Source organism: Lagenorhynchus albirostris, chromosome 11 (genome assembly GCF_949774975.1).
Source record: "Lagenorhynchus albirostris chromosome 11, mLagAlb1.1, whole genome shotgun sequence".
Taxonomy (NCBI): Eukaryota; Metazoa; Chordata; class Mammalia; order Artiodactyla; family Delphinidae; genus Lagenorhynchus; species Lagenorhynchus albirostris.
Genome location: NC_083105.1, coordinates 100,420,736 through 100,443,674, shown reverse-complemented (window position 1 = coordinate 100,443,674; position 22,939 = coordinate 100,420,736). Strand labels below are relative to the sequence as shown.

The window sequence follows — 22,939 nt, the reverse complement described above, 5'->3', positions numbered from 1 at the left end:
ACATTTGCATGAGACTGTTTGCCGGTAAAAAAGGACAGAACGTAACCAGTAGCTTTGGACCCACAGATGCCACGGGAATACACACTAGGAGCAGGAGAGACCAGGTGTCAGCGTCTGGAGAAAATGACTGAGTTTCCATGGTGGGCATGTTCTTGAAGATAGCAGCTGCATAGTTCTCAGAAACCTCTGGGGAAGAGGGGTAGCTCAGAGCCCAGGGAGTAGACGGTGTGGAGGGCGAGGACAAGGCTCAGGCAGCCAGAGGGACAGAGCGCTAAGGGCAGCCAAGGCAACTGTGTCCAGGGCCAGAGAAGGGCTCGGGCAGCATCCCCAAGTAACACCGGGGCAGAGAGTCAGCTGGCCAGAGATGCAAGTCTTGTTCTCCTCTATCACACTTTAGAATTGCCTCTGAATACTTACACACACAGCATCTTTAGTCATCACAGAAGCCCGTGGAAGAGGCAGGACACATAATTATTGCCATTTGAAGGTCGGAAAGGTTAAATGGATTTTGCATCATAACCTGAATAGGGGGAGAACCAAGACCAGAACCCACAGGTGCCCCGAATGTGTGACCTCTGTCTGACACCCTCTGCCTCCACGGTGACCCCGGCCGAGCATAGAGTCACCTGCCCATCTCAGGTCCCACGGGGATGATGTGACCCATATCTGGGACGAAGGCTTCGTCCAACTCCAGGCAGGGTGAGGGTGGGGGAAGAGATTGGCTGTATCTCTCTGCACATCTGTCCATAAAGGAAGCAGAGAGGGTGCTTGGTGACGTCCTTCAAGTCAAAGGAGAGAGAGGCCCCTGTTGGCTTGGGGAGGGGAGAGGGAGGGAGGGGAGGGGATGCGTGGCAAGTCTGCTTTGTAAGCCCATTAAGGAGGAAGAGCCAGGAGCCAGGCACCCAATTAACCTGACATCTCTTGCAGCCAAAATATCTGAGGATGTAAGAAGAGAATTCAGTATGTGGAGGCTTGGGGGGAATGTGACTAATAGCTGGAAAACAGCCCCAGTTTATTTAAAGAACAGGTCAGGCGCAACAACTCCAATAGATTCCTTCCCAGCAGTTCCAGATCTGGGAGACAGAGCAGGTACCGTGCGGCTGCAACGCCATCCTGATGTGAAACAGGCATGGCCGTTGTGCCACAAACAGACTGCCAGGGGCTGCCGGGAAGCGCCGGGAAGCACCGGGACACCATACGCGGCTGCCAAGGGCTGCCCTTGGAGTTGAGCCACGCCGTGACCCTGGCCGTGACAGCGGGATAGGGACCAGCCCAGGTCACCCAGCCTGCAGGTGGCGGAGCCCTCACCCAATCCCGGGCCTTTTGCTGTGAGAGCCAAGGTGCTTTCTGTAACCCATGGCTGCCTCTCCTTCAGGTGACCTTGGCCCGGCTCTGGCATTGTCTGGGAGCCTCAGTAGCACCGAGGCAGAGCCAGGCTGGCCTCTGAGGGTCGCAGAGGAATGGAGAAGGCAAGAAGCTGTCCCCAACTTTGCCTGGACCAGGGCTTCACTGGGGGCCCCGGGAGGGCTTGTTAAAGTGCAGGCTGGCAGCCCGCACCCTCGCAGGAATGGATTCTGCTGGTCTGGGGTGGGGCCTGATACCCACCCAAGGTGACTGACACAGATCGTAAGAGAGAAGCACTGCCCTCAGTCAGAGACCTCAGATGGCTTCCCTCAGAACAGTAATTTCTAGAGATGTTTATAGCTCTCTCAGGGAAAAAGAATGCCACAGCTATTACACTGGTAGCACTAGACACCCTCATTCCCTCCTGGAGATTCACGATTCATTTTAGCAAATTAAAGCCTTAAAAGGATTGCAATTAAGAACTCTCTTTATATTTTGTAGTATACATATATATCAAATCATGACATTGTATGCCTTCAACTTACGCAATGATATATGTCAATTTTATCTCAAGAAAGCTGGAAAAGAAAAGAAATCTCTTTAGCTTTTTTTTGGCCCGAACTCACTTGACCACAGAACCCCTTGTTCCAGGAGTGTCTGTTCTGTGGGAAACTGTGGAAAAACGCAACTCCAGACGAGCCATTCTCAGTCTCTGGGATGCAGCGGAATCACGTGTGTGGGCCTGTGTTGGAATAGATTGCTGGGCTCCACCCCAGAGAGTCTGATTTAGTGTTGCCAGCGAGGCCCGGGAACATGCATTTGTTACAAGCCCCCAGGTGATGCTGATGCTAGAGGTGTGGGGACCACCCAGCGAGAGCCACGGCAGGAGGCCCCTCTGTGAGCCCTAGGGAAAGAGGGAGGGTGAGAACTGAGAAAGGTGCGTGGCAGGACCCGGGGGAAGAGGCTTCCAGGGAGCACAGCCTTGGAAGGGGCTTGAGTCTGAAGTAATGAAAAAGCATGTGAGGGCGGGCTCTGCTGAGATGCCAGAGTTAGATTCAGGGACACAGTATAATAGAGAGATGCCAGCTGGTGACAGCAGCTGACGCTCTGTGACATGCATCAGTGTCTGGCCTCGCCACAGGGGGCTCTAGAGAGAGTCTGTGCCTTTAAAAAGCCAACGCTAGAGGGGCGCATGAGGGTGACAGTTGACAAATGAGCAAGCCTGGGAGCCATGCACAGGGAGACAGCTCCAGCTTGTAGGACCAGCGGTGTCTAGACCCTTCTCCCCGGCCCCGAGTCGTGCAGGCTTCCGACCCCCGGGGGGAAGAGCAGTGAGCCAGGTCGTGGCATCTGCTCCAGCACTGTGCTTCCTTCTGGGGAGGCTGACTGCAAGACTGCTTTGCTGAAAGCTCCTCTCTCAGCCCAGGTGATAGGAAACACGGGTGCAGGAGAGTGGGTGGGACGGTGGAACCAGGCCCATCTCTGGCCAAAGGCAGGCATGAAAGCTTTGTATCTGTGGTGTGGTCATGGGGGACAGGAGAGTCCCAGGTGCCCGACACAGCCATGCCTGCCTTGCTGCTGCCCGACACCCACCCTTAGAACGTTCCCCCTTCAGCTGAGCTCCGGCCCCTACCTAGAGGCAGACAGATGGTGCTAGAAGGTCTAGCTCAGGTCACTACCGACTGCATGGACCACGGTCAAGATGGGAGAAAAGGGTGATCCCAGGCTGGGTGGGGAGACGGTGAAGACAGCTGGGAAGGTACATGCAGTGAGACCCGGGCCGGGAGCCCCCCTGCTCCCACGCCCTCCTCTGCTCCCGCTGCGGCCCCCGCTACCCCCTGCAGGCTCCTTTCTGTCCCTCTGTGGGACCTCAGCATGGCAGGCCGATGCTGAGGACAGACTCAGGTTAGCGAAAGCTGTCTTGACATTTGGAGACGGAGCAGGATTCGGCTCCTTCAGGGGCGCCTTTTGTTCTCAGGAAAATCATCTGTACAGCTTGGGCCGGTGCCAGGGACTGCCATTTATAGCCCAATGGGCTTGGGGTGGCTTCGGCTGCCTGGTGCAGAAGGCGCTGGCTGCTCTCCGCCCCCGGCCGTCTGCCTTCCCCTCGGGTCTCCCGCACTCCTCTCCCCCCTCAAAGCCTCTCCTTCCTCCCCCCATCCCCTCCCCTATTTTCTTAGAGGTCCCAGTTCTAGATTTGCCCACGTGACCCCAGACACCTTCCCTTCCTCACGTGGACCTCAGCTTCTCCTACAGACTGGAGCCCACTGTCTGCTCCCCTTGGAACTCAGTCACCTTGGCGAGGTGCCTACCTGTGCCAACCTCCACTGAGGCATTGTCCACATTGCCTTTGGCCTTCATTCTCCCCTCCCGGGGCTGGGCTTCCTGCCTGGCCTTGCTTTGCCACCCACTTCTGAGCACAGGGCCTGGCTCCCAGCAGAAGCTGTCAGGCTTGGTGGGACTGAACTGGTCCAGCCACGGTGTCAGGCTCAAGAGCACAGCTTTGCTGCCAGATAATAAATGGTTCGTGTCTTGGCTCTGTTACTTGCTAGCTCTGGGCTTAGCAACTGACTGAATTTTTGAGCTTCAGTTTCTCCACCTGTAAATTTCAGTACCTCACTTATTATTAGGCTTTTATGAGATAATATTTGTGAGGTGTTTAGCACAGTGCCTGGCACTCAGCGGGCCCTCAGTCACTGTTAGGAATCATCACCATCACCATCACCATCATCACCATCATCTTTACCATCATCACCATCATCATCATCACCACCACCACCATCATCACCATCACCACCATCATCATCATCATCACCATCATCATCATCATCACCATCATCACCATCATCATCACCACCATCATCATCATCATCACCATCATCATCATCACCATCATCATCACCATCATCACCATCATCATCATCACTATCATCATCATCACCATCATCATCTTTATCATCACCATCATCATCATCACCATCATCACCATCATCATCACCACCACCATCATCATCACCATCACCACCATCATCATCACCATCATCACCATCATCATCATCACCATCATCATCATCACCACCACCATCATCATCACCATCACCACCATCATCATCATCATCACCATCATCACCATCACCATCATCACCATCATCATCATCACCATCATCATCATCACCATCATCATCATCATCATCTTTATCATCACCATCGTCATCACCACCATCATCATCATCACTATCATCATCATCTTTATCATCACCATAATGATCACCATCATCATCACCACCACCATCATCATCTTTACCACCATCACCATCATCATCATCATCACCATCATCACCACCACCACCATCATCATCTTTATCATCACCACCATCATCACCACCACCATCATCATCATCTTTATCATCACCACCATCATCATCACCACCATCATCACCATCACCACCATCATCATCATCTTTACCACCATCACCATCATCATCATCATCACCATCATCACCATCACCACCATCATCATCATATCATCATCATCATCATCATCATCATCTACCCTCATTTTTACGTGCAAGTGGGGTTAGGTAAAAAAATTCTGTCCCTGAATCCCCAGCCCTGCCCATGGAAACCCCACCCACCCTTTGAGGACCAGCTGGACGCCTCTTTGGCAGGGAGCCATCCTCCCGTCTCCAGCTTTGGTGTTTCCATAGCCTTTTATCTTATCTCAGCATTTAGGAGCTTGGGGCCTGTTTGCTGCAGTGGGATGGGGTGGACCGGGGAAATCGCAGGTGAAGTACTGGGGAGAAACACTGTGCTGAAGATGCCCTGGGAAAGGCCAGGCCTGGGGGCAGGACACAGCATCTGAAGAGTCCTGATCAGCAGTTGGTACTAAGAATAGAAGACAAAGTCACAAATCCTCTCAGTGGAAGGTGACCCTGAGCGGATTGGGGGGCAGACAGCAGCAGGAGGTTTTCCACCAGAGCAGCGCCCTGAGGCTTGGGCCCTGGGGAGGAAGGGGGAGAGCAGGACAGGGCAGGCCAAGGCTGGAGACAACCATGTGGATATGTTACCAGAACCAGACAAAGAGTCTCAGGGGACCCCGTGGAAGGGACCTTGGACTCAGAGCTGAATGGAGCTCAGAGGTGCAGGAGGCCCCTGTGACCTTGACCGTGCAACAGCCTGGTCCAGCTGGGACTTTTTCTATCTTTAATGTATTTAAATGGAGTCAAGATTGGGGTGAGCTTCACGCACAGAGCCTCCTCCAGCTTTAGAGGTGACTGCACAACTTCCTGAACACAGCGTCCTCCGGACACATGAGGCTAGACAAAGGTTGGCTTTGTTTTAGTGCCCTCGTCTGGTCACTGGAGTACAACGCCTGGGTCACACATCTTCAGGGGAGGGGCAGTCACAGAACTGGAGGCATGAGGACACGTCCTCCCAAGCCTCTCCCCCCAGGTCCCCTGGTACCTCCAAGGTCCTCAGAGAAGGATGCTTCCTGCTTCTCTCCCTGCCCCATCCTCACTCCCTCTACCCCCTCTCTGGGGGTCTCTCCCAAGTGAACCCCTCAGCTCCGCTCTGCAGATGGTTTCCAAATCCAGAGAGCCAGCCTCAGTTTCCCGTCCGAGGTCTGGGATCACATTTCCAAATTTCTACTTTTGGCTGTTTACAAATGTAGTACTTGTTAGTGGCATACATTTAAAAATATGTATATAACAAGCACAAGGAAGGAAAGTGTGCACTGTTCACAGCCCCGTGAACAAGCACCGTGACAACTGCGGCCCATCCCAGTGCCTTCCCCTCCTCAGTCACAGGCATGAAAATGTTTTAATTCTAAAAATGCGATCACACTGTGTACTCATCTCCCACTGGTTCTCCTCAACCCACGGTTTGTCACGATCACGTTTCTGTCATTAAACACTCTTCTGCGACATTTGAAGTGGCTGTGTAGCCTCCAGTGTGGACGCCCCGTAGTTTGTACAATCGGTTCTGTTTCATGGAACCCCCAGGTTGACTCTTTATTTTCTGCCATGACGAATAGTGTCGTCACAAAATTCGTACAGCTACGTGCTCAAGATTATCCACGATCCTTTCTTTAGGATAAATTCCCAAAAATGGAATGGCTGGATTAAAGGATTTGTGCTTTTCAGTGCATTTTGTCAAACTAGTTTCCCAGAAGTCTCGCTAAAGGTATATGTCAGCACCTACTTTTCTGCAACCATTACAAATGCAATTTTAGTCTTTTTGGAAGGGGGAGGTTTGAGCTTATTTGATATTTAAAAGTTATAACTTTCTGTGTTCATTTGAAGTTACCCGATTTCTAGAGAGGTTAATATATTCGCAGCTCGTTAATTTGCCGTTTGCGTTTAGCCTCATGTGAATTGACTGTAAGATCCTCTGTCCAGTGTCAAATTGGACTGGCTTGTCAGGGCTCTCTCCATATTAAGGTTATTAACCTGTGTCTGCCATGTATGTTAGAGATGTGCTTCTCACTTTACCGTTGACCTTTCGGCTGTGTTTATGGTATTTACCGGCTGGGACGGCATCACTGCCTGCCGGCCAGACATCTTTCCTTATATGATGCAATGACACGTCCAACTTCTCAGAGCCAAACCGAAGTTCATTATTTCCCCCCGCCCCACATGGCTCTTCCTGCTGACTCACTCATTCCTGTTAATGTCACCACCACTTTCCTAGCCACCCAGGCTTGAAATGTTGAAGTCATCTCTGATTCCAGCTTCTCTCTTCTCCCCTCCGTTCCGCCAGTTGCCAACTCCTGTGGGTCTATTTCTGCTAGTTCTCTTGCAGGCAGCCCTTCTGACACCACAGTGGCTCGTTATCTCTTGACTGGACTTTGGAACCAGAGGCCTCAGAGGTCATACCTTGCCTCCCCAGCCCGAGTGCCCCCCTCTTCCTTCCCCCTTGCCCCTCCTGCAGGCTACCAGCGCATCAATTTTCCCCAACTAGAGCTCAAGCCTAGAACTCCCTGGTTACAAACTGCCAACAGCTCCCCGTCGTCTCGTATTTAAATACAACCTCGGGGCTTCCCTGGTGGCGCAATGGTTGGGAGTCCGCCTGCCGATGCAGGGGACGCGAGTTCGCGCCCCAGTCCGGGAGGATCCCACGTGCCGCGGAGCGGCTGGGCCCGTGAGCCATGGCCGCTGAGCCTGCGCGTCCGGAGCCTGTGCTCCGCATCGGGAGAGGCCACCGCAGTGAGAGGCCCGCGTACCGCAAAAAAAATAAATAAATAAAATAAATAAGTAAAATAAATAAATAAATCAATACAACCTCTTAGCCTGGCTGTAATCTCTGACAGCCCCATCTCCCACTATCTGGGCCGCGCTCCCCAGGAACACTCACTGCTGTTCCACACTTCTCCTGGTTGCGGAAGCCACACCCTCCAAGAGCTCCCTCCCACAGTCGCCCCCACCACAATCTGTGGAGAAAGCTCCCAGCAATCCCGGGCCTCTCTGACTCTCTCACTGAAGTGACTTCTCTCTCCTTTGAACCCCCAGAGCAACCTGCTTGACCTTCTCTCGTAAAACAGATCTTTCTCCGTCATCCAGTGGAGACTCGGGGTCTTCCGCTTCCACCAGACAGCGTCCTTTGAGGGCGCGGTTCCCGCACGTCTGTTTCTTCCACGGGACCATACAGCACTCACGGCCGCCGACGTTCAGTGGGCATTTGTGGAATAAGGAGCACCAGCCCAGGTGGTGATGCCTGGGGACCATACTCCACCGCTGCTCCCCACCCCAGGCCCAGCCTCCTGCGACAGGGCACCCTGTTAGCCGCTGGGCAGAGCGCACGTCCCCCTCTGCAGGAGGCCGAACTGGGCTGACAGCCTCCGGCCCCAGGGCCTGGTTCACAGTCCCCTCTTTGTCCCCGTGACCGGTGGTTATTGAGGTGAACGGCCCCTGAATCCATCCATCTTTGCCTCGTGATGCCACGCGTGACGCGTGATGCGTGGTGTGTGGTGGGCACTTCGTAAGTTGGCACCGTCGAAAGAATCTCAGGGGACCCCATGAAAGGGACCTTGAGCTCAGGGTGGAGTGGAGCTCAGGGGTGCAGGAGGCCCCTGTGACCTTGACCGTGCAAGAGCCTGGTCCAGCCGGGCCTTTCTCTCTCCTTAATGTATTTAAATGGAGCCGTGATTGGGGTGAGCTTCAGGCATGGAGCCTCCTCCAGCTTTAGAGGTGACGGCAGCCAGCACGGGAGTGTGCAATTGACGGTCTATTTTTAGCCTCCTGGAGACCGTGACCAACATCCCAAGTGGAGGGTGGGCACACCTGCTGCATCCTAATGAGGCAGCCCGTTGCCTCTGCTGCCAGACAGCCCGGGATCGTGCCGACCGGAAACCTGATGTTGCTAAACTGGGAAGTCTGCCTATTTCCCAGAGGCTGTAGCCTAGATACACCAGGAAAACAGGACCATCACCCCACCCTCCCCAGCTTGCTCCCCTCCAGCCTGGGACTCTGGGCATGATGGAGGGGATGGACTCGGATTTCTTGATCTTGCTCTAGGACCTCCCCGTTTCCCTTGCTAGAAAGGAGATAGTAAGTCTGCATTGACACAGCTTACAGATGAGAAAACTGAGGCAGAGAATAGGGAGATGTTAATGTACCCTGAGTACTGCTGCTACTACTAATGAGAATAACAATAACAGAGCACTTACTCTATGCCAGAAACTGTTCTAAACTCTTCACAAATATTAACTCATCACTGAAAATAGATTTTTCAGAATTCTGCCCCTTTTGAGGCCTTTGCTGTGCCGTGCACATCTGGATTTCCTACACTTCAGGGAAAGATGTTTCTTCTCCCTGCAGAACAATGCTTCTGCAGTGAACTCTGAGCCTCTGGGCGTCCATCTCCTCCTCTGTCCTCCCGTTAGCCCGTGGAGGAGGAAGCGCTGGTCAGTGCCGGGCAGCAGCTGTGGTGTGTGGAGCTGAGTTGACTGTCAGGGTCGGGGAACCCAGGAAAGGGCAGTGCACTGGCAGGAGGCTGGCTGTCAATGTGGGCGCTTGCATTTCAGAGGAAACTTCTGCTGATGTTCAGAGTAAAACTGTGAATCAGAAACTGGGGGTGGTGGAGCGGCAAGACAACAGGTGTGAGAAACCAGAACCTAAGAGACCTGCATTTTGGGGGCCAGGTGCTGCTTGCGGGGTGGAGAGAAGTCCAGGGGCTCGAGCTGCCTAAGGACGCAGGTGGGACTCATTTTAAGAACTCAGACTCACGATGCGCTGGGCCCTTTTCTGAGCACTTTCCAGACACCAACTTGTCTTATCCTCAGGATGACTCTAGGACGTGTGGACCATTTTATTCCCGTTTTAGAGTTGGGGAAACTGAGGCACCAAGAGGTGAATAACTCTGTCCAAGGTTGTGTAGCTGCGAGTGGCGGGGCTGGGATTCACGTTTCGGGGGGCTGGCTCTGGAATCCGTACTCCAGCCACTCTGCTCTGGGATGCTGTGTGATGCCATTACATCTTTCCCTTTATTCGCCTCTAAGAGATGGTATTATTGTCCCCATTTAACAGATAGGCCAACTGAGGCCCAGATCTGCTCAGGTCACCCACTAGTAGGAGATGGAACTGGGTTAAATTCAGGTTGGTTGGGCTCCTGGGTAGCACACCACCATCCCACACAGCACAGCCAACAGCCTGGGGACACCATTGCCCCTTCGCTGGGGCTGCTGGGGCTGATTGGAGCCGGCTTGGGGTGGGGCGGGAGGGGGAAGGAGGGAGGGTAGAGTCTCAGAGGGCAGGACCTCATGGGTGCTGTTCACACCTGCCCCTTCTCTTCCCCGCAGGTGAGCAGCCCACCCTCGCAGCCCCCGCAGCCCGTCGTCCCAGCCAAGCCTGTGCAGTGTGTCCACCATGTGTCCACTCAGCCCAGCTGCCCGGGACGGGGCAAGATGTCCAAGCTGCTGAACCCGGAGGAGATGACCTCGAGGGACTATTACTTCGACTCCTACGCCCACTTTGGGATCCATGAGGTACAGCATCCGGTGTTGGTGGCCGAGCGAGGCAACCCCAGTTCCGCTGTGGCCGCCCCGTCTCCTTGGACAGCACCATGTGTGCAGCTCTCTGCTGTCATGAAGGGAGTTCTCCCCGTCGCTCGAGGGCCCTGGCCCTGTCTCCATCCCGGGGGCCCCACAGGCGGGGGGTCAGGGCCAGGCTTGGAGCAGGTGAGCACGTGAAAGCACGTGTTTGGGTGTCCCTCAGCTGAGAGCCAGGGGTGCTTCCGTGGTCCTTGTTTTAAGGGCTAGCACCCTCACCTCTTCCTGACCCTGAGCCTGGGAGGTCCGGGAGGACCGGACGTCCTTGGTCCTTTGCTACAGAAGCTCGGGTGCTTTGCAGCTAGCGTCCCAAGGCCACAATGACCTTCTGGCATCATCATGTCCAGTCCTCAGTCAGGCACGAGCCCTCAGGTTCATCCTGGACCAATGAGCACTTCCAGGGAAGAGTCAGCAGGCTTCCTTGGAAACCTGGCTCTGTCTGACACCCTGATTGATTCTCAGGAAATTCTTATGTCTCAATGCTGTCTTCTTCCATAGCAGGGAAGATTGATGTTAGCTGGAGAACAGAACAGAGCTACCCGACTAGAGGCTTCCTGGCTGCAGTGGGGGCCACAACAGTATTTTTACCTCCCTCCCCACCATCTCCAGCACTTCCTCACCCCAAATAAACAGCTGACACGAGCCGAGTGCATGCTCAGGGCTGGCCCCTCTTCTGAGTACATTATATGTGTCGTTTCACTGATTTCCCAAGAGCTCTATGAAGAAGGTACTTCTGCCATCCCCTCAGTGTGAAGACATCGAGAAAGGAACGAAAGCTTGCTCGCTATGCAAATGCTTTTTGAAAACAAGTCCCAAAGCTCCCCTTTCAATTAGATGCTTCTGTAAACCCTTCCTGTATCCAAACGGTGATGCGGCATTGCCAGAAGTGTGTTTACTAAGTAACAGGCAACGAGTTTTGGAGTGCCTGCTCCACGCTGGGTATTGCTCCCAGCATTTTATGTCACTGGCTCATTGATTCCTGAGGTCAACCCTGTGAGGTTGGTATTATTATTTGTCCCCATTTCACAGATGAGGATATAAGACCTTACGAATCTTATCAACCTTCATTCATCTTTGCTGGTTCCTTTCCGTGCAAGGTCACGAGCTGATACACGCAGAGCCAGAAATGAAACCTTCACGTTTGGGGGACCCGGGGCTTCATCTCCTAATTTCCAGGCCATACAGCCTTTCTTTCTTTCTGGAAACTTTGGCTTTGTTCCTGCTGGTCCTTTTGCAATTTCCCATGGAGGTAGAGGGTGGAGGGGTTTGGCCCCTGAGGACTGCTCTCCCCGTCGGAGCATTAATTAGGCCTGGGGCCTGCAGGGGCGGGGCTGGGCCCTGTGTTTAGTTCTGGGGGCCTGGCCCAGGGGGGCCTGTGCAGCTGAGGCTGCAGCTTCCGGTGGCTTCCACCGGGGTGGGGTTGCGATGGTGCACGGAGCCCAGTCCTAGGCCTGAGAGGTGAGAAGGTCTGGGAGGGAGGAAGGGTGCTTTCAAGAGCTTCCCTCCTCAAGACCCTGCCTCTAATTAAAGGACAGTCCTGTGTCCTTGGGCACCTGTCTCAGAGCAGATTGCTGGGAAGAGAGCAGTTCCAGGGATCCTAAAATGCCCCCCTTGGGCCTGCCTGGACCCCCATTAGGGACCAGCCGAAGGCAGTGTGCCCCTCCCACCCGCCCTCCCGTCTTCAGGCCCCAGTCCCGCAGAGCCCCCTCCCATTGATTCCTCCCACCCCTCTCTGCAGCACACGTAGGCACCTAGGACGTGCCCTCCGGTGCTGTTACATCTCTATGATTCCTTCAGGACGGGGCTCCCCGGCGCTCCGCACACTGTCTGGTTTGTCTGGGTTTGATGAAACAGTAGCTCATCTCATCACTCAGGCACTGCCTGGTCCTCACGAAGGCCGGGCATCCGGAGGGTCTGGTCTCCACTGGGAGAAGATACCCAGGGTCAACAGATACATATAGTATGTACCAGGCTCCCTCCATTTCATGCATTGCTAGAAAAATCAGACCTGTTCCTGCACATCCACAAACAGTGCAGACTGAGCTAATGAACTTGGAGTAAAGGATCTTCAGGTCACCATCTCATTTCTCTCCCTAGTAACCTGTCCGAGAATAGTTTTAGCAGCCCTTCGCACTGGGAAGTACTTCTGATCACCCAGCTTAAATCCTTCTTGCTGCTGCTGGGGGCCAGGCCTAGATCCTGGCTCCTGGGGAAATGCATAGGTCTTTAACGCTGGGGCAGCTAGCTGGCCTCCCTTCATCCCTGAGCTTCCCCTCCGGCCTGTTTGGGCTCCACGATCATCTGCTGTAAAAGGAGGTGAGGGCAAGTAGATGGCCTCCTACCGTCGTTCTCTGCAGACAGGGCCTGTTCATTTCTCGTTGTCAAACACAAGGGATCTCCTTTCCGTGCCAGACGGCTCGTGGCGATGCCTTTGCTTCCGCAGTCTGGACAAGACCCACGTCTCGCCGTCCCATCCGGAGCCGAGCTGGCCCTTTGGCAGCCTTTTCCCGTCATTAACAAGATGCTCACACGGGCGGGCAGTGGCACTGCCAGCTCGCTGATTAACGGTGATCAGTGAGTGTTTGGGAAACATGGTGCAGGCTGGATAGGGGTGGTTTAGTCTATAAATGCAAACAAGAAGTGCCGAGTGGCAGGAGGACAGTGCAGGGAGCTGGAGAGCACAGCAGGAGGTGCTTCTGGACGCTTTTCTTCTTGCATCCCATGGCCTCTCCTGAGATGACTCCATGCTCAGCCTCTGGAGGTCAGGGGCCTGTGCATTCCGGACCAGGGCCTCTGTGAAAAGAAAGGAGTCGTGGACAGGAGCAGATATGACAGATGTGTCCTTGTGCACAGAGGGGAGCGGCCCAGCCCCATGGCCTCTGAGATCCTAGCTCTGAATTCTCGGCATCTTGAACGGTCAGCCTTGGGCATGGGGCCTCAACTGCCAGAAGAATCCGCCCCAGTGGGGCCCTGTTCCCAGCCCCCCAGCCCTGGGCGCTGAGCCCACTCCTGGCCAGCTATCTTCTTTTCACAATCTTACTGCAGGGTTTTTGGAAATAGATTCTTCAGGGCCTCATTTCCCAGCAATTAGTCAATGTGCTGCCATGTGTTCAGTGGGCAGCAGATAAAGTCACCCACAGCTGGGGGTGGGAATTGTTGTCACTAAAGAGTGGCATGCTCCTGGCTGAATGTCTGGAGACGTCTTTGGGCTATTCTCCTTCAGGGGTGATTAAAGCAGGGGTGCAGGAAGGGTGGGGAGAGACTGTTTCTTTGAACGGGGTGAGTAGGGGAAGCCTTGCTAAGCCACAACTTCTCCCCCGCCCCCAGAACTTGTGCCTTCGGAATGAACTCCTGTGGGCTGGAGCCTTAAAGAAGGGAAAGGGGGGCCGAAGAAGTGATGAAAGATAATGAATTAAAGGGGGCCCTTTGGGGGGATCCCTTTTAGCAGCAACAGGACCTGCAGAGATACTGGGCCAACCTAATTCCATCAGGAAAGGCAGTGAGAACTTTGAACGACGAGTATGATTGAGAGATTTCTGAGCCTTTGTCATTATTCTGCCTCCGTTCCTTACTCACCCTCAACAATTTCTTCACAGAGATGAAAAGGTCACAGTTTTCACAAAGAACAAGAGGTAGCACTTTTGTAACACTAACTCTACCTATTTAGTCATGACAACAGCCCTATGAAATAGCTTCTCTTTTTACCCCATTCTCCAGATGAAGAGATTGAGACACAATGCTAAATGATGTTCTGGGCTGGCCGGAGAGCTCCAAAACTTCGGAGCTATGATTCGTGTGCAGGAGTTGGGCTCTGTCGTTACAGAGCACCAATTTCACACCGTGCCCTGTGCCTGGTTCTAGGGATACCGTCTTGCAGTCTTGTGGTCTCACAGTTCCGAGGCCTTGTCCTTTTGATGTCAAGCAGTCTTGCAGTGTTTGGTTCCAGAGAGCTTCTTCAGGGAGACGCTTGAGCTCACTTTCGAAGTAGTTAAGAGTCAGACATGAACTCAATTTAACCAAACCCTCACCTTATTCAGTTTCTAATATGACCAAAGACATAAGCCTTGGGGCAACACAGGAGGTAGTGCTGGGCTGAAAAGCAAACACAAATGTCTTTAGCCCCTGTGGGGCCCCAGGCCCTGATACAGGAATTAAAGTCCCGCATCCCAACCTACTCAACTCCTAAACCTGCTCAGACCCTGATTGGATTGAACTGACCAGCCCATCATTCTAGCTGCCTAACGAAAGAAAGGCTATTCCCTCCTGGAAAAAGAACAACAACAGACTGACTTCACCACTATTGATCCTTGGACACCATCTATGGCATAAAATAAAAATGATAAGACCTGTGAAGAAACAAGAGAATTTGGTTCATAGTCAAGGGAAAAATCAGTCAATAGAAACAGATCTATAGACAGCCCAGGTGTTGGAATGATTAAATAAAGATTTGTAAATAACTATAATAAATACGATTTAAAAAAATTTCTAGGAGGAGATGGATATAATAGGTGAAATTGAAGTCCTACAACTGAAAAATGCAATAGCTAAACCAAATAGTCGCTGGATGGGATTAATAACAGATAGGATACGTAGAAGAAAATATCTATGACCACGAGGACAGGGAAAGAGAAATCATTGAAACTGAAGAATAGAGAGAAAAATATTGACAAGTGAACAGAGCCTCAGTGACTTTGGGGACAGAATTAAGTGGTAAAACATGTGAGTAATTGGAATTCCAGAGGAGAAGAGAAAGAATGGGACAGAAAAAAATGTTTGAAGAAATACAGAGGATAAATGTCTAAAATTGACAAAACAAACAAACAAGACCCCAGCAACTCTCTGGATTGATTTGCTCAAACAATGAGTCCACATCTGAAACAGCCTCTGCGGTTGTGGTCAGCACCTGATCACGTTTACGATGATCCGTAGCCATCCTCCAAGCTCCATCTCTCTTCTGCACAGGCCAGATCGGCAAATTGGATGTGGATGTGGGTTTCCTGGAATTAGTCCCCTGGATTAATGGGTCTCATGGAGCTAGTGTTCCAATAGTTCAGAGCCAGTGTCCAACTATCCTCAAAAACCTGTTTATTTTCCTTTCTCCAATGCACACATGCTGGTAAATGCCTGCAGGTCATCTTGGGGAAGACTTGGAGAAAGATTAACAGTACACATTTTTGTCAACATAACAGGGTTTCTCCTCATGTGACATGGCCTCCCCTTCCTTTAAGGGCTCCTACATCTATAAATTGGCTCAGGTCTGGGAATCCACCGAGGGGCCATGACTCCCTGTTTTGGTGATTCAAGCCTGACTTCCATTCATGAGACCTATAACTCTTCTGCTTAAACAGATCAAGTAAGAATTTAGTGTGTTTTCCACTGGTTGTTTTCCAGAGGTACTTTAATGAACTGGCCAGCACCGTAGGTCTTGGTGAGCCCGACTGCCCTGAATACTGCTTTGGCTCTCCTCTCCTTTGCAGTAGCCATGCCCACCTCATCTTTGGCGATTACACACTACAATTTGGTCCCCGATACCCCAAGATCCTAGCTGGATATTGTTCCCGTGGCAACTAGGAATCTCAGTTCCCAGTGTAATCTCTGATCTATAGAGAAGGGCACACAGAGCTCTTCAAGGCTACTGGACTTCCCTCATACACTTCTTCCTCACAGCTGCGGTGAGAGGTCTGTTCTCTGGCGTTGCTGAGCGAGTCTCATGTGACAGATGGATTTTAACATTCCAGTCTCCTGAAGTCTTTGGATGCCTTCCTCTTCAGCAGATCAAGGAAGTTCTGGCGTTTCCACTTCATTTAGTGTAGACTAACTTTTGGTCCATGTTTCAGTCAATCAACCATGCCAACTGTTAGAGGCATTCCAAGACCCTGGAGGTAAAACAGTGAATCCACAATCTTTGCTTAGTGGACCTATGTCAATAGACTTGGCTCAATCCAACTTTATGTTCCCTCCATCTTGATCCCTCACCCTTACTATACATCCCCACATCTATTCCCTATATTTTAATCTATCTGTTAGAAGTATCATGCAGTTCTTTTGGTGTGTATCACACCTCCTCATGGGTCACTCTTTGTGCCTTGTTCTTTGGGGTCTGCGTGGAGTCAAATCCAGTTATAGGGTTTTTGGGGATGGGTCCTGAGGAGTATTAACATTACCTGGCTAGCAACTACCTCAAAGGACACCAGTACGACTCTTCAGGAAAAGGAAAATGAACTTTCTTGGGCAGGGGTAGAAGGTGTTTTTACTGGCAGAGAATACGGTAATTTAGGGACTTGAGGTCCCAGCTTCATCAGAATCTGCCTGTATGTTCCTATTCCAATTTTCAGGACCCTATTCTTTCCCAACAGATGACTCAACTTTAACAAAAGAGGCCTTGCAAGGATGGGAATTCAATTTGTGCTGTAATTCAGGCAGGATTAGACTTTGGCTTTGGTTTTCAGAAATCTTGACCCTGCAAGAAAATAAGGTTTTTGTTCCTTTCTTTTATTTTCTTCCTTTTCTTTTCTTTTTTTCCCCAGAAGTCATAGAAGTTTTCAGGTGCTATATGAAGACCTTGAGCTGGGAATTTAAATCCCTGAGCTCATCATTTTCTTTTTCTAAGTTTTCTAGCACAATTAGCAATAACCAACCAACAAATCCACCCCATTACATTCCTTACTTAGACTAAAATGTTCTAAGGTGGCAAATACTTGGTCATCCGGAGTCTTACCTTCTGTAGGAACTCTGTCACCAGTGTCTAAGGCTAAAACTTGAGTAACTCTTTTGCCATTTCACCAGTGCCCTCTTCACCAATGGCAATAGACTTCTTAGTGCCTTTAAATCTAATCAGATCAGAAAACCAATTCCAGACAACTCAGAACCAATTCAGAGAACCCATTCTTCGATTCTGCTCCATAGGAGCTATTCTTGGTATGAAATTTTGTATCGGTCGGGGCTCAACCATGGAAGCATATGTATAAGTTCAGTTCAGGATTGCAGGGAATTGGCTCATGCAGTTGTGTAAGGTGGTTGTCTCCATGTCTGACGCTGATGCTTGAAGTAGGTAGGTTACAGGGTAGGTAACCAGGAAAGGACTATGAATGCAAACTAAGGGGAGATCAGGAGTAGCTACAACTCATAAGCACAAGCTTGAACCCTATGAGGACGGGCTGAAACACACATCCATTCTATTGCCTTTGACCTTGGTGGGGAGCATATCCTATAGAGGCTGGAGTGTTTCACCTTGGAGCTAAACACACACACACACCTGGCTCAGGAGTCAGAGAGGCTGAAGGCAAGGGTAGAGCAATTGTAAGCCCAGCTGCTGCTTCGTGCCAACAAGGTGGACCAACCCATCAGCAGTGACAAACGTGAACTACAGAATGCTTCCTGCTTCCTTGGTATCTTCTGAATCTCGTGGGAATCTCCCTCATGAACCACCTTGACTAGAGACATAGTAGAAAGACAATTCTGGGAAATATAGCTCTACCTGGTAAGGTGACTGATTACAAAGCCATCACACATGTGTGCACAGAGCTTCAAAAACATGAAGCAACATCTCCAGAGCTAGAGGGAGAAAAATACATCCCACTGTTGAAGATTTTTGAACACTTCTCTCCTGGTGATTGATAGAACAGATACACACACAATAAACAGTAAGGATGTAGAAAATCTGAACAACGCCATCAAACAACCCAGCGTAGTAGGCATTTATACAACATTGCATCCCCAGAGTACAGAATGTACATTTTCTTTTTAAGTGCACATGGGAACATTCACTAAGATAGATCGTATGCTGGCCCATGAACACATCTCAATTAAGTTTCAAAAGACTGAAATCATTAGAGTATGCTTTTTTGGTCATAATGGAATTAATTTAGAAACCAGTAAACAGTAAATTACCTAGAAAATCTCCAAATATTTGGAAATTAGGCAACAACTGAGAACAGGGTCAGAAATCACAAGAGAAATTAGAAAATATCCTCAACTGAATGATAGTGAAAGCACAGCGCTATGGATCTGATGTTTGCGTGCCCCTCCCCCCACCCCCGTGCCAAGACTCATGTGTTGAAATCCTAACTCCCCATGTGATGGTGTTAGAAGGTGAGGCTTTGGGGAGGTAATTAGGTCATGAGGGTGGAGCCTTTGTGAATGGCATTAATGCCCTTATAAGAGGCCTTGCTTCCTTGCTCTGCTCTCCATCATGTGAGGATACAAGGAGAAGGCAAACCAGGAAGTAAGTCCTCACCAGACACTGGATCTGCTGGCAGCTTGACCTTGGGCTTCCCATTCTCCAGAACTGCCAGACATGCATGTTTAAGTCACCCACTCTATGGTAATTTGTTATAGCAACTGAAGTGACTAAGACATACAACATATGAGAATTTGTGGAATGCAGTCAAAGCAATCTTTAGAGGGAAATTTATAGCTTTTTAAAAATATCTATCTATTTATTTATTTATTTATTTTTGGCTGCATTGGGTCTTCGTTACTACGTGCGGGCTTTCTCTAGTTGCGGCGAGCGGGGGCTACTCTTCGTTGCGGTGCACGGGCTTCTCATCGCAGTGGCTTTTCTTGTTGCAGAGCATGGGCTCTAGCACGCGGGCTTCAGTAGTTGTGGCGAGTGGGCTCAGTAGTTGTGGCTCGCGGGCTCTAGAGCGTAGGCTCAGTAGTTGTGGCGCACGGGCCTAGTTACTTCGCGGCAGGTAGGATCTTCCCGGACCAGGGCTCGAACCTGTGTCCCCTGCACTGGCAGGAGGATTCTTAACCACTGCGCCAACAGGGAAGTCCCCTCCTGTGATGCTCTTAATGACACTCTGAAGTGAACACTGCAGTCCCCTTAAGGGAGGCACAGAGAGGATAAGTAACCTGCCTGAAGCCACACAGCCAGGCAGCATCAGAGCCAGGATGCAGCCCCAGGCTGTCGCCTCCCTCTTACCAACCTCTTGCACCTCCTCTCTGGCTGCCAGAACAGGCGCTGCCAGCCCCGGCATTGAGGCTGATGTGGAGTGGGTGCCGCGTGTTTGGGAGCCCCTCGGGTTCACCACCTAGTGAGAGGCCCACGTACCACAAAAAAACAAAACAAACAAACAAACAAAAAAACCAAGCAAATAGAAAAAGTACACACACACACACACACACACACACACACACACACACACACATACAGCCTCCTTTAATAACCTGTTTCACGACAATTCTCTCACGATGGCAGAAAGTTCTGCTTCAGGTCTAACTTAAATCTCTCATGCTGTGTTTGTATTGCTCCTTTCTTTGGGTTTTTGTTAAGTTGGAGCTTTCCCAGGTCTGGACGTGAGTTTCTCCTTTAATGGCACAAGGCGCTCTTTCGCCTTGTAAGGGGCAGAGTTTTAGGACGTTGTGTGTACTGATGTGGGGAGCCCCTGGCACAGCTGTCCTCTTCCGTGGCTCTGCCCCGTGACAGAACTGAGGTCCCTGAGGAATTCGTCGGGACAGCCCTGGGCCCATGACCTGACAGGTGTGCGCCCAGGTGCCCTGAACACATCAGCTCTACCTTTCCTTCCATACAGGAGATGCTGAAGGACGAGGTGCGGACGCTCACTTACCGGAATTCCATGTATCACAACAAGCACGTGTTCAAGGACAAGGTCGTACTGGACGTGGGGAGCGGCACTGGGATCCTCTCCATGTTTGCTGCCAAAGCCGGGGCCAAGAAGGTGTTTGGGGTGAGCATGCCACTCCCTCCACTGGCCTCTGCGGGGACGCTTCCTTGCTGGGGTCACACCCTCCAGACGGAAGTCAGACATAGCTCTCAGGAGGTGGGCAAGCTCCCGGGCTCCCTGTCACCTGGGCATTGCTCCTGGCCTTGTCCCGGAGTAGCTGACATTTGTGGGGGACTTTTGACTTTTCTGAAACCATTTTGGTGTCATCACTACCTTAGAGTCCTTAGCCCTACTGTGGGCTGTGGTGGCAGGGCAGGGTGGCTACACCTGTGAGCTGTGGTTGGAATCTCCACTATTCCACTCCCGAGAAGTGTGATCTGGACAATTCACTTCTCTTCTGTACCTCGGTTTCCCCATCTGTAAAATGGGCATAATTCCAGTCCCTCGCCCACAGGGTGACTGTGAGGAGTGAGTGATTTTTATACGTAAGCCAAGTGCTTAGAAACGCACCTGGCGTAAGTCAAGTGCTCAGTATTTATTAGTATAGTCGGGGCCCTAGGTGGTAACAAGACGGTCTTCTCTCTCTGTTCTTTAAAGGCAAGTTGGTAGATTTAATTCTGCTGTTCTGGCCGCTGTTGCCTCTCCAGCTAGAGGTGGTAGTGGTGGACCTTCTGGGAAGGCTCCCACAATGCAGCTGCACACAGCCTGAGGACGGGGGGGGGGGGCTGGGAGGCTCCGGAGCTGGGAAGAAACTGAAAAAGAAGAGCTCTGAGCTTCCGACTGACATTTGAAAAATGCAGTGGGTCTAGGGCTGGAAAATGGGAATTCATCTTGATCAAAATTCAAGGCACACTGCAGTCAAACAACACGCAGCCCGTGCACAGGACAGCCCAGCGCAGAGGCTGGCGGGGAGCTTTCAGTGGGCTTCGTTAGCTCGGTCATCCTGCAGCCTGTCCTGAGACCCCCCCTGGCTCCCGGTTGACTAGAGCCCTCCAAGTCCCCGTGTCCCCCCCGTCAGTGCCTGTCCCTAAGCCCCGGCAGGAACAGCATCCTCCTCCGTGCCTGACCCGGAAGGTACCGGGGCCCTGGCTGGAGGGGGTCTCTGGGACCCCTGACCTGTCTCAAGACACCTCTGTTGTAGCCTTGACCAGGAAAGCTATGATGTACTCACCTGAGGTGCGAGTTGAGGGTATGGGTCCAGCCCGGACGCCCAAGGTCAAGTCCTTCACGGTACTGTCCCTCCCCACCGGCCAGCTTTTCTTCCTTCACAGGGCCTCCCCTCCAGGATGGGGGCTTCTGGCCAAGGGACCGACTCCCCTCCCAAGGCGCTCACAGAGCCTCAGGGCAGGACGTACACCCCCTGTAACCCACCCTCCCTCCCAGGGTGTCTCTGAGGCCCCAGCTCAGCTCCGGAATGGGACGGGAGCCCAGGGCTGAGCCAGGCTAGGCAGGGCGGCCCGTCCTTCTCTTCCAGGTGCGGGGCTCCCTCTGTTTCCAGCAACCTGGCCTCCCCGCCTGGCCCAGGCCTCCTAACCCCAGGCTGGGGCTTGGTCTGCTGTTCGCACAAGGTCCTGCTCTCAGCGCATGGTCAGCGAATTTCTCAGATACCTTGGCCCTTTGCTTAGGAGATTTGGGGAGCCTGGAAAGACTTCTAGATTCAAAAGAACCAATTCTTTCAAAGGTGGAGACTGCGGAAGGGATGAGAGTTAACAGGCGTCTGCCCGTGGGGTGGGGAAGGATCTTAAGACGCCCTGAGGCCCTGGACCGTGCCGTTTAACCAGGGAGGGCTGGGGGTGGGAGGATGACCTCAGGGAGGCTCACAGCCACTCTGGGGGTCTCTGCCTCCCACCTCCTCTCCCGGGAGGGCAGTGACTGTGCCAGGAGAGTGAGGCCTGCCAGCCCCTCCCAGATCTCCCAGCTCAGAGACTGGGCCCTCCATGGTGGGGCAAAGGCAGACCAGCGGAAGAGCCCGTGAGTCGGGAGGGCCGCGGGTTAGGTTTTCATCTGCCACGAAGTAGCCGTGCAGCGTGGGCAGGCCACCTCAGCCCTCCAGACCTCTGCCCCTCCGTCTGTTACACTGGCCCTGGACATACAGTGATTCTTCCTCCTTTGCTCTGTGTCCTTTCTAGATTGAATGCTCCAGTATTTCTGACTATTCAGAGAAGATCATTAAGGCCAACCACTTGGACAACAGTAAGACTTACCTCTGCGTGCTTTCCCGTGGATGGAAGGGGGTGAGGGGACTTGTACTTTCTTGTCTGGGTGGCAGAGACTGACATAAGAGCGCTTGGCCTTGGAAGCGTGGAGGCCAGCTGAGGCCCTGTTAGCAGGACTGTGCCCACGGGGCTCCGAGGGTCGCATTCCCTGCCTGGTTGGCCAAGGGCACGTCTGTCCCAGCGCAGCCTCCAGTGAGCCCAGCCTGAGGTTAGCCCTCTGCCTGGCCCCCAGCTGTAGGCATCTGTTGAGTTTTGCAAAATGGCAACCATTCCTCCACCTCTTCTCGCTCCACGAACCCTAGCCCCACCTCTCTTGACACCCACCGAGTGGCGTCCCCCCAGACCCCAGGCTCTTCCTTTGGAGAGATGCAGTCCTCTCACGCCACAGCCCCTGCCGCCGATGGGGCTGTCTTGGCGAGTAGGTTGCCCTCGGGAGCGGGACCTTCTTGCAGCTGGAGTCTGAGTATAAAGATATGTGCGTTCCCTTCCCTTCCTCTCCTCACTCCCTTCCCACGTGTTCGTGACATCCCCGGCCCCTCCCTCTGGGACCCGTCCTGAACACACTCACCCCCGCAAGCGTCCCCGATCAGAAGAATTTCTGTATCTCCCATCAGTCCGCGGGATGAGATTTAGTCCCCAGGCCCTGTGCTGAGCGGGGCCACATCACTCATTTCCTAGTTTATAAACTAGGAAAACAAGGTCGG

The 22,939-nt window shown here is 52.2% G+C and overlaps 1 protein-coding gene across 2 annotated transcripts in view; it reads left to right on the top strand.

Annotated features, from left to right (window-relative positions):
• Window positions 1-22,939, top strand: part of PRMT8 (protein arginine methyltransferase 8) — a 79,414-nt gene that overhangs the window by 22,227 nt on the left and 34,248 nt on the right. The window contains exons 1-4 of one of the 2 annotated variants that reach the window (XM_060165595.1): window positions 1,900-1,947; window positions 10,142-10,327; window positions 19,927-20,082; window positions 22,149-22,212. In XM_060165595.1, the coding sequence (XP_060021578.1) occupies window positions 1,900-1,947; window positions 10,142-10,327; window positions 19,927-20,082; window positions 22,149-22,212 (454 nt within the window). Of the gene's footprint in view, window positions 1-1,899; window positions 1,948-10,141; window positions 10,328-19,926; window positions 20,083-22,148; window positions 22,213-22,939 lie in introns of those variants that run through there. The other variant, XM_060165594.1, reaches the window with a different exon arrangement.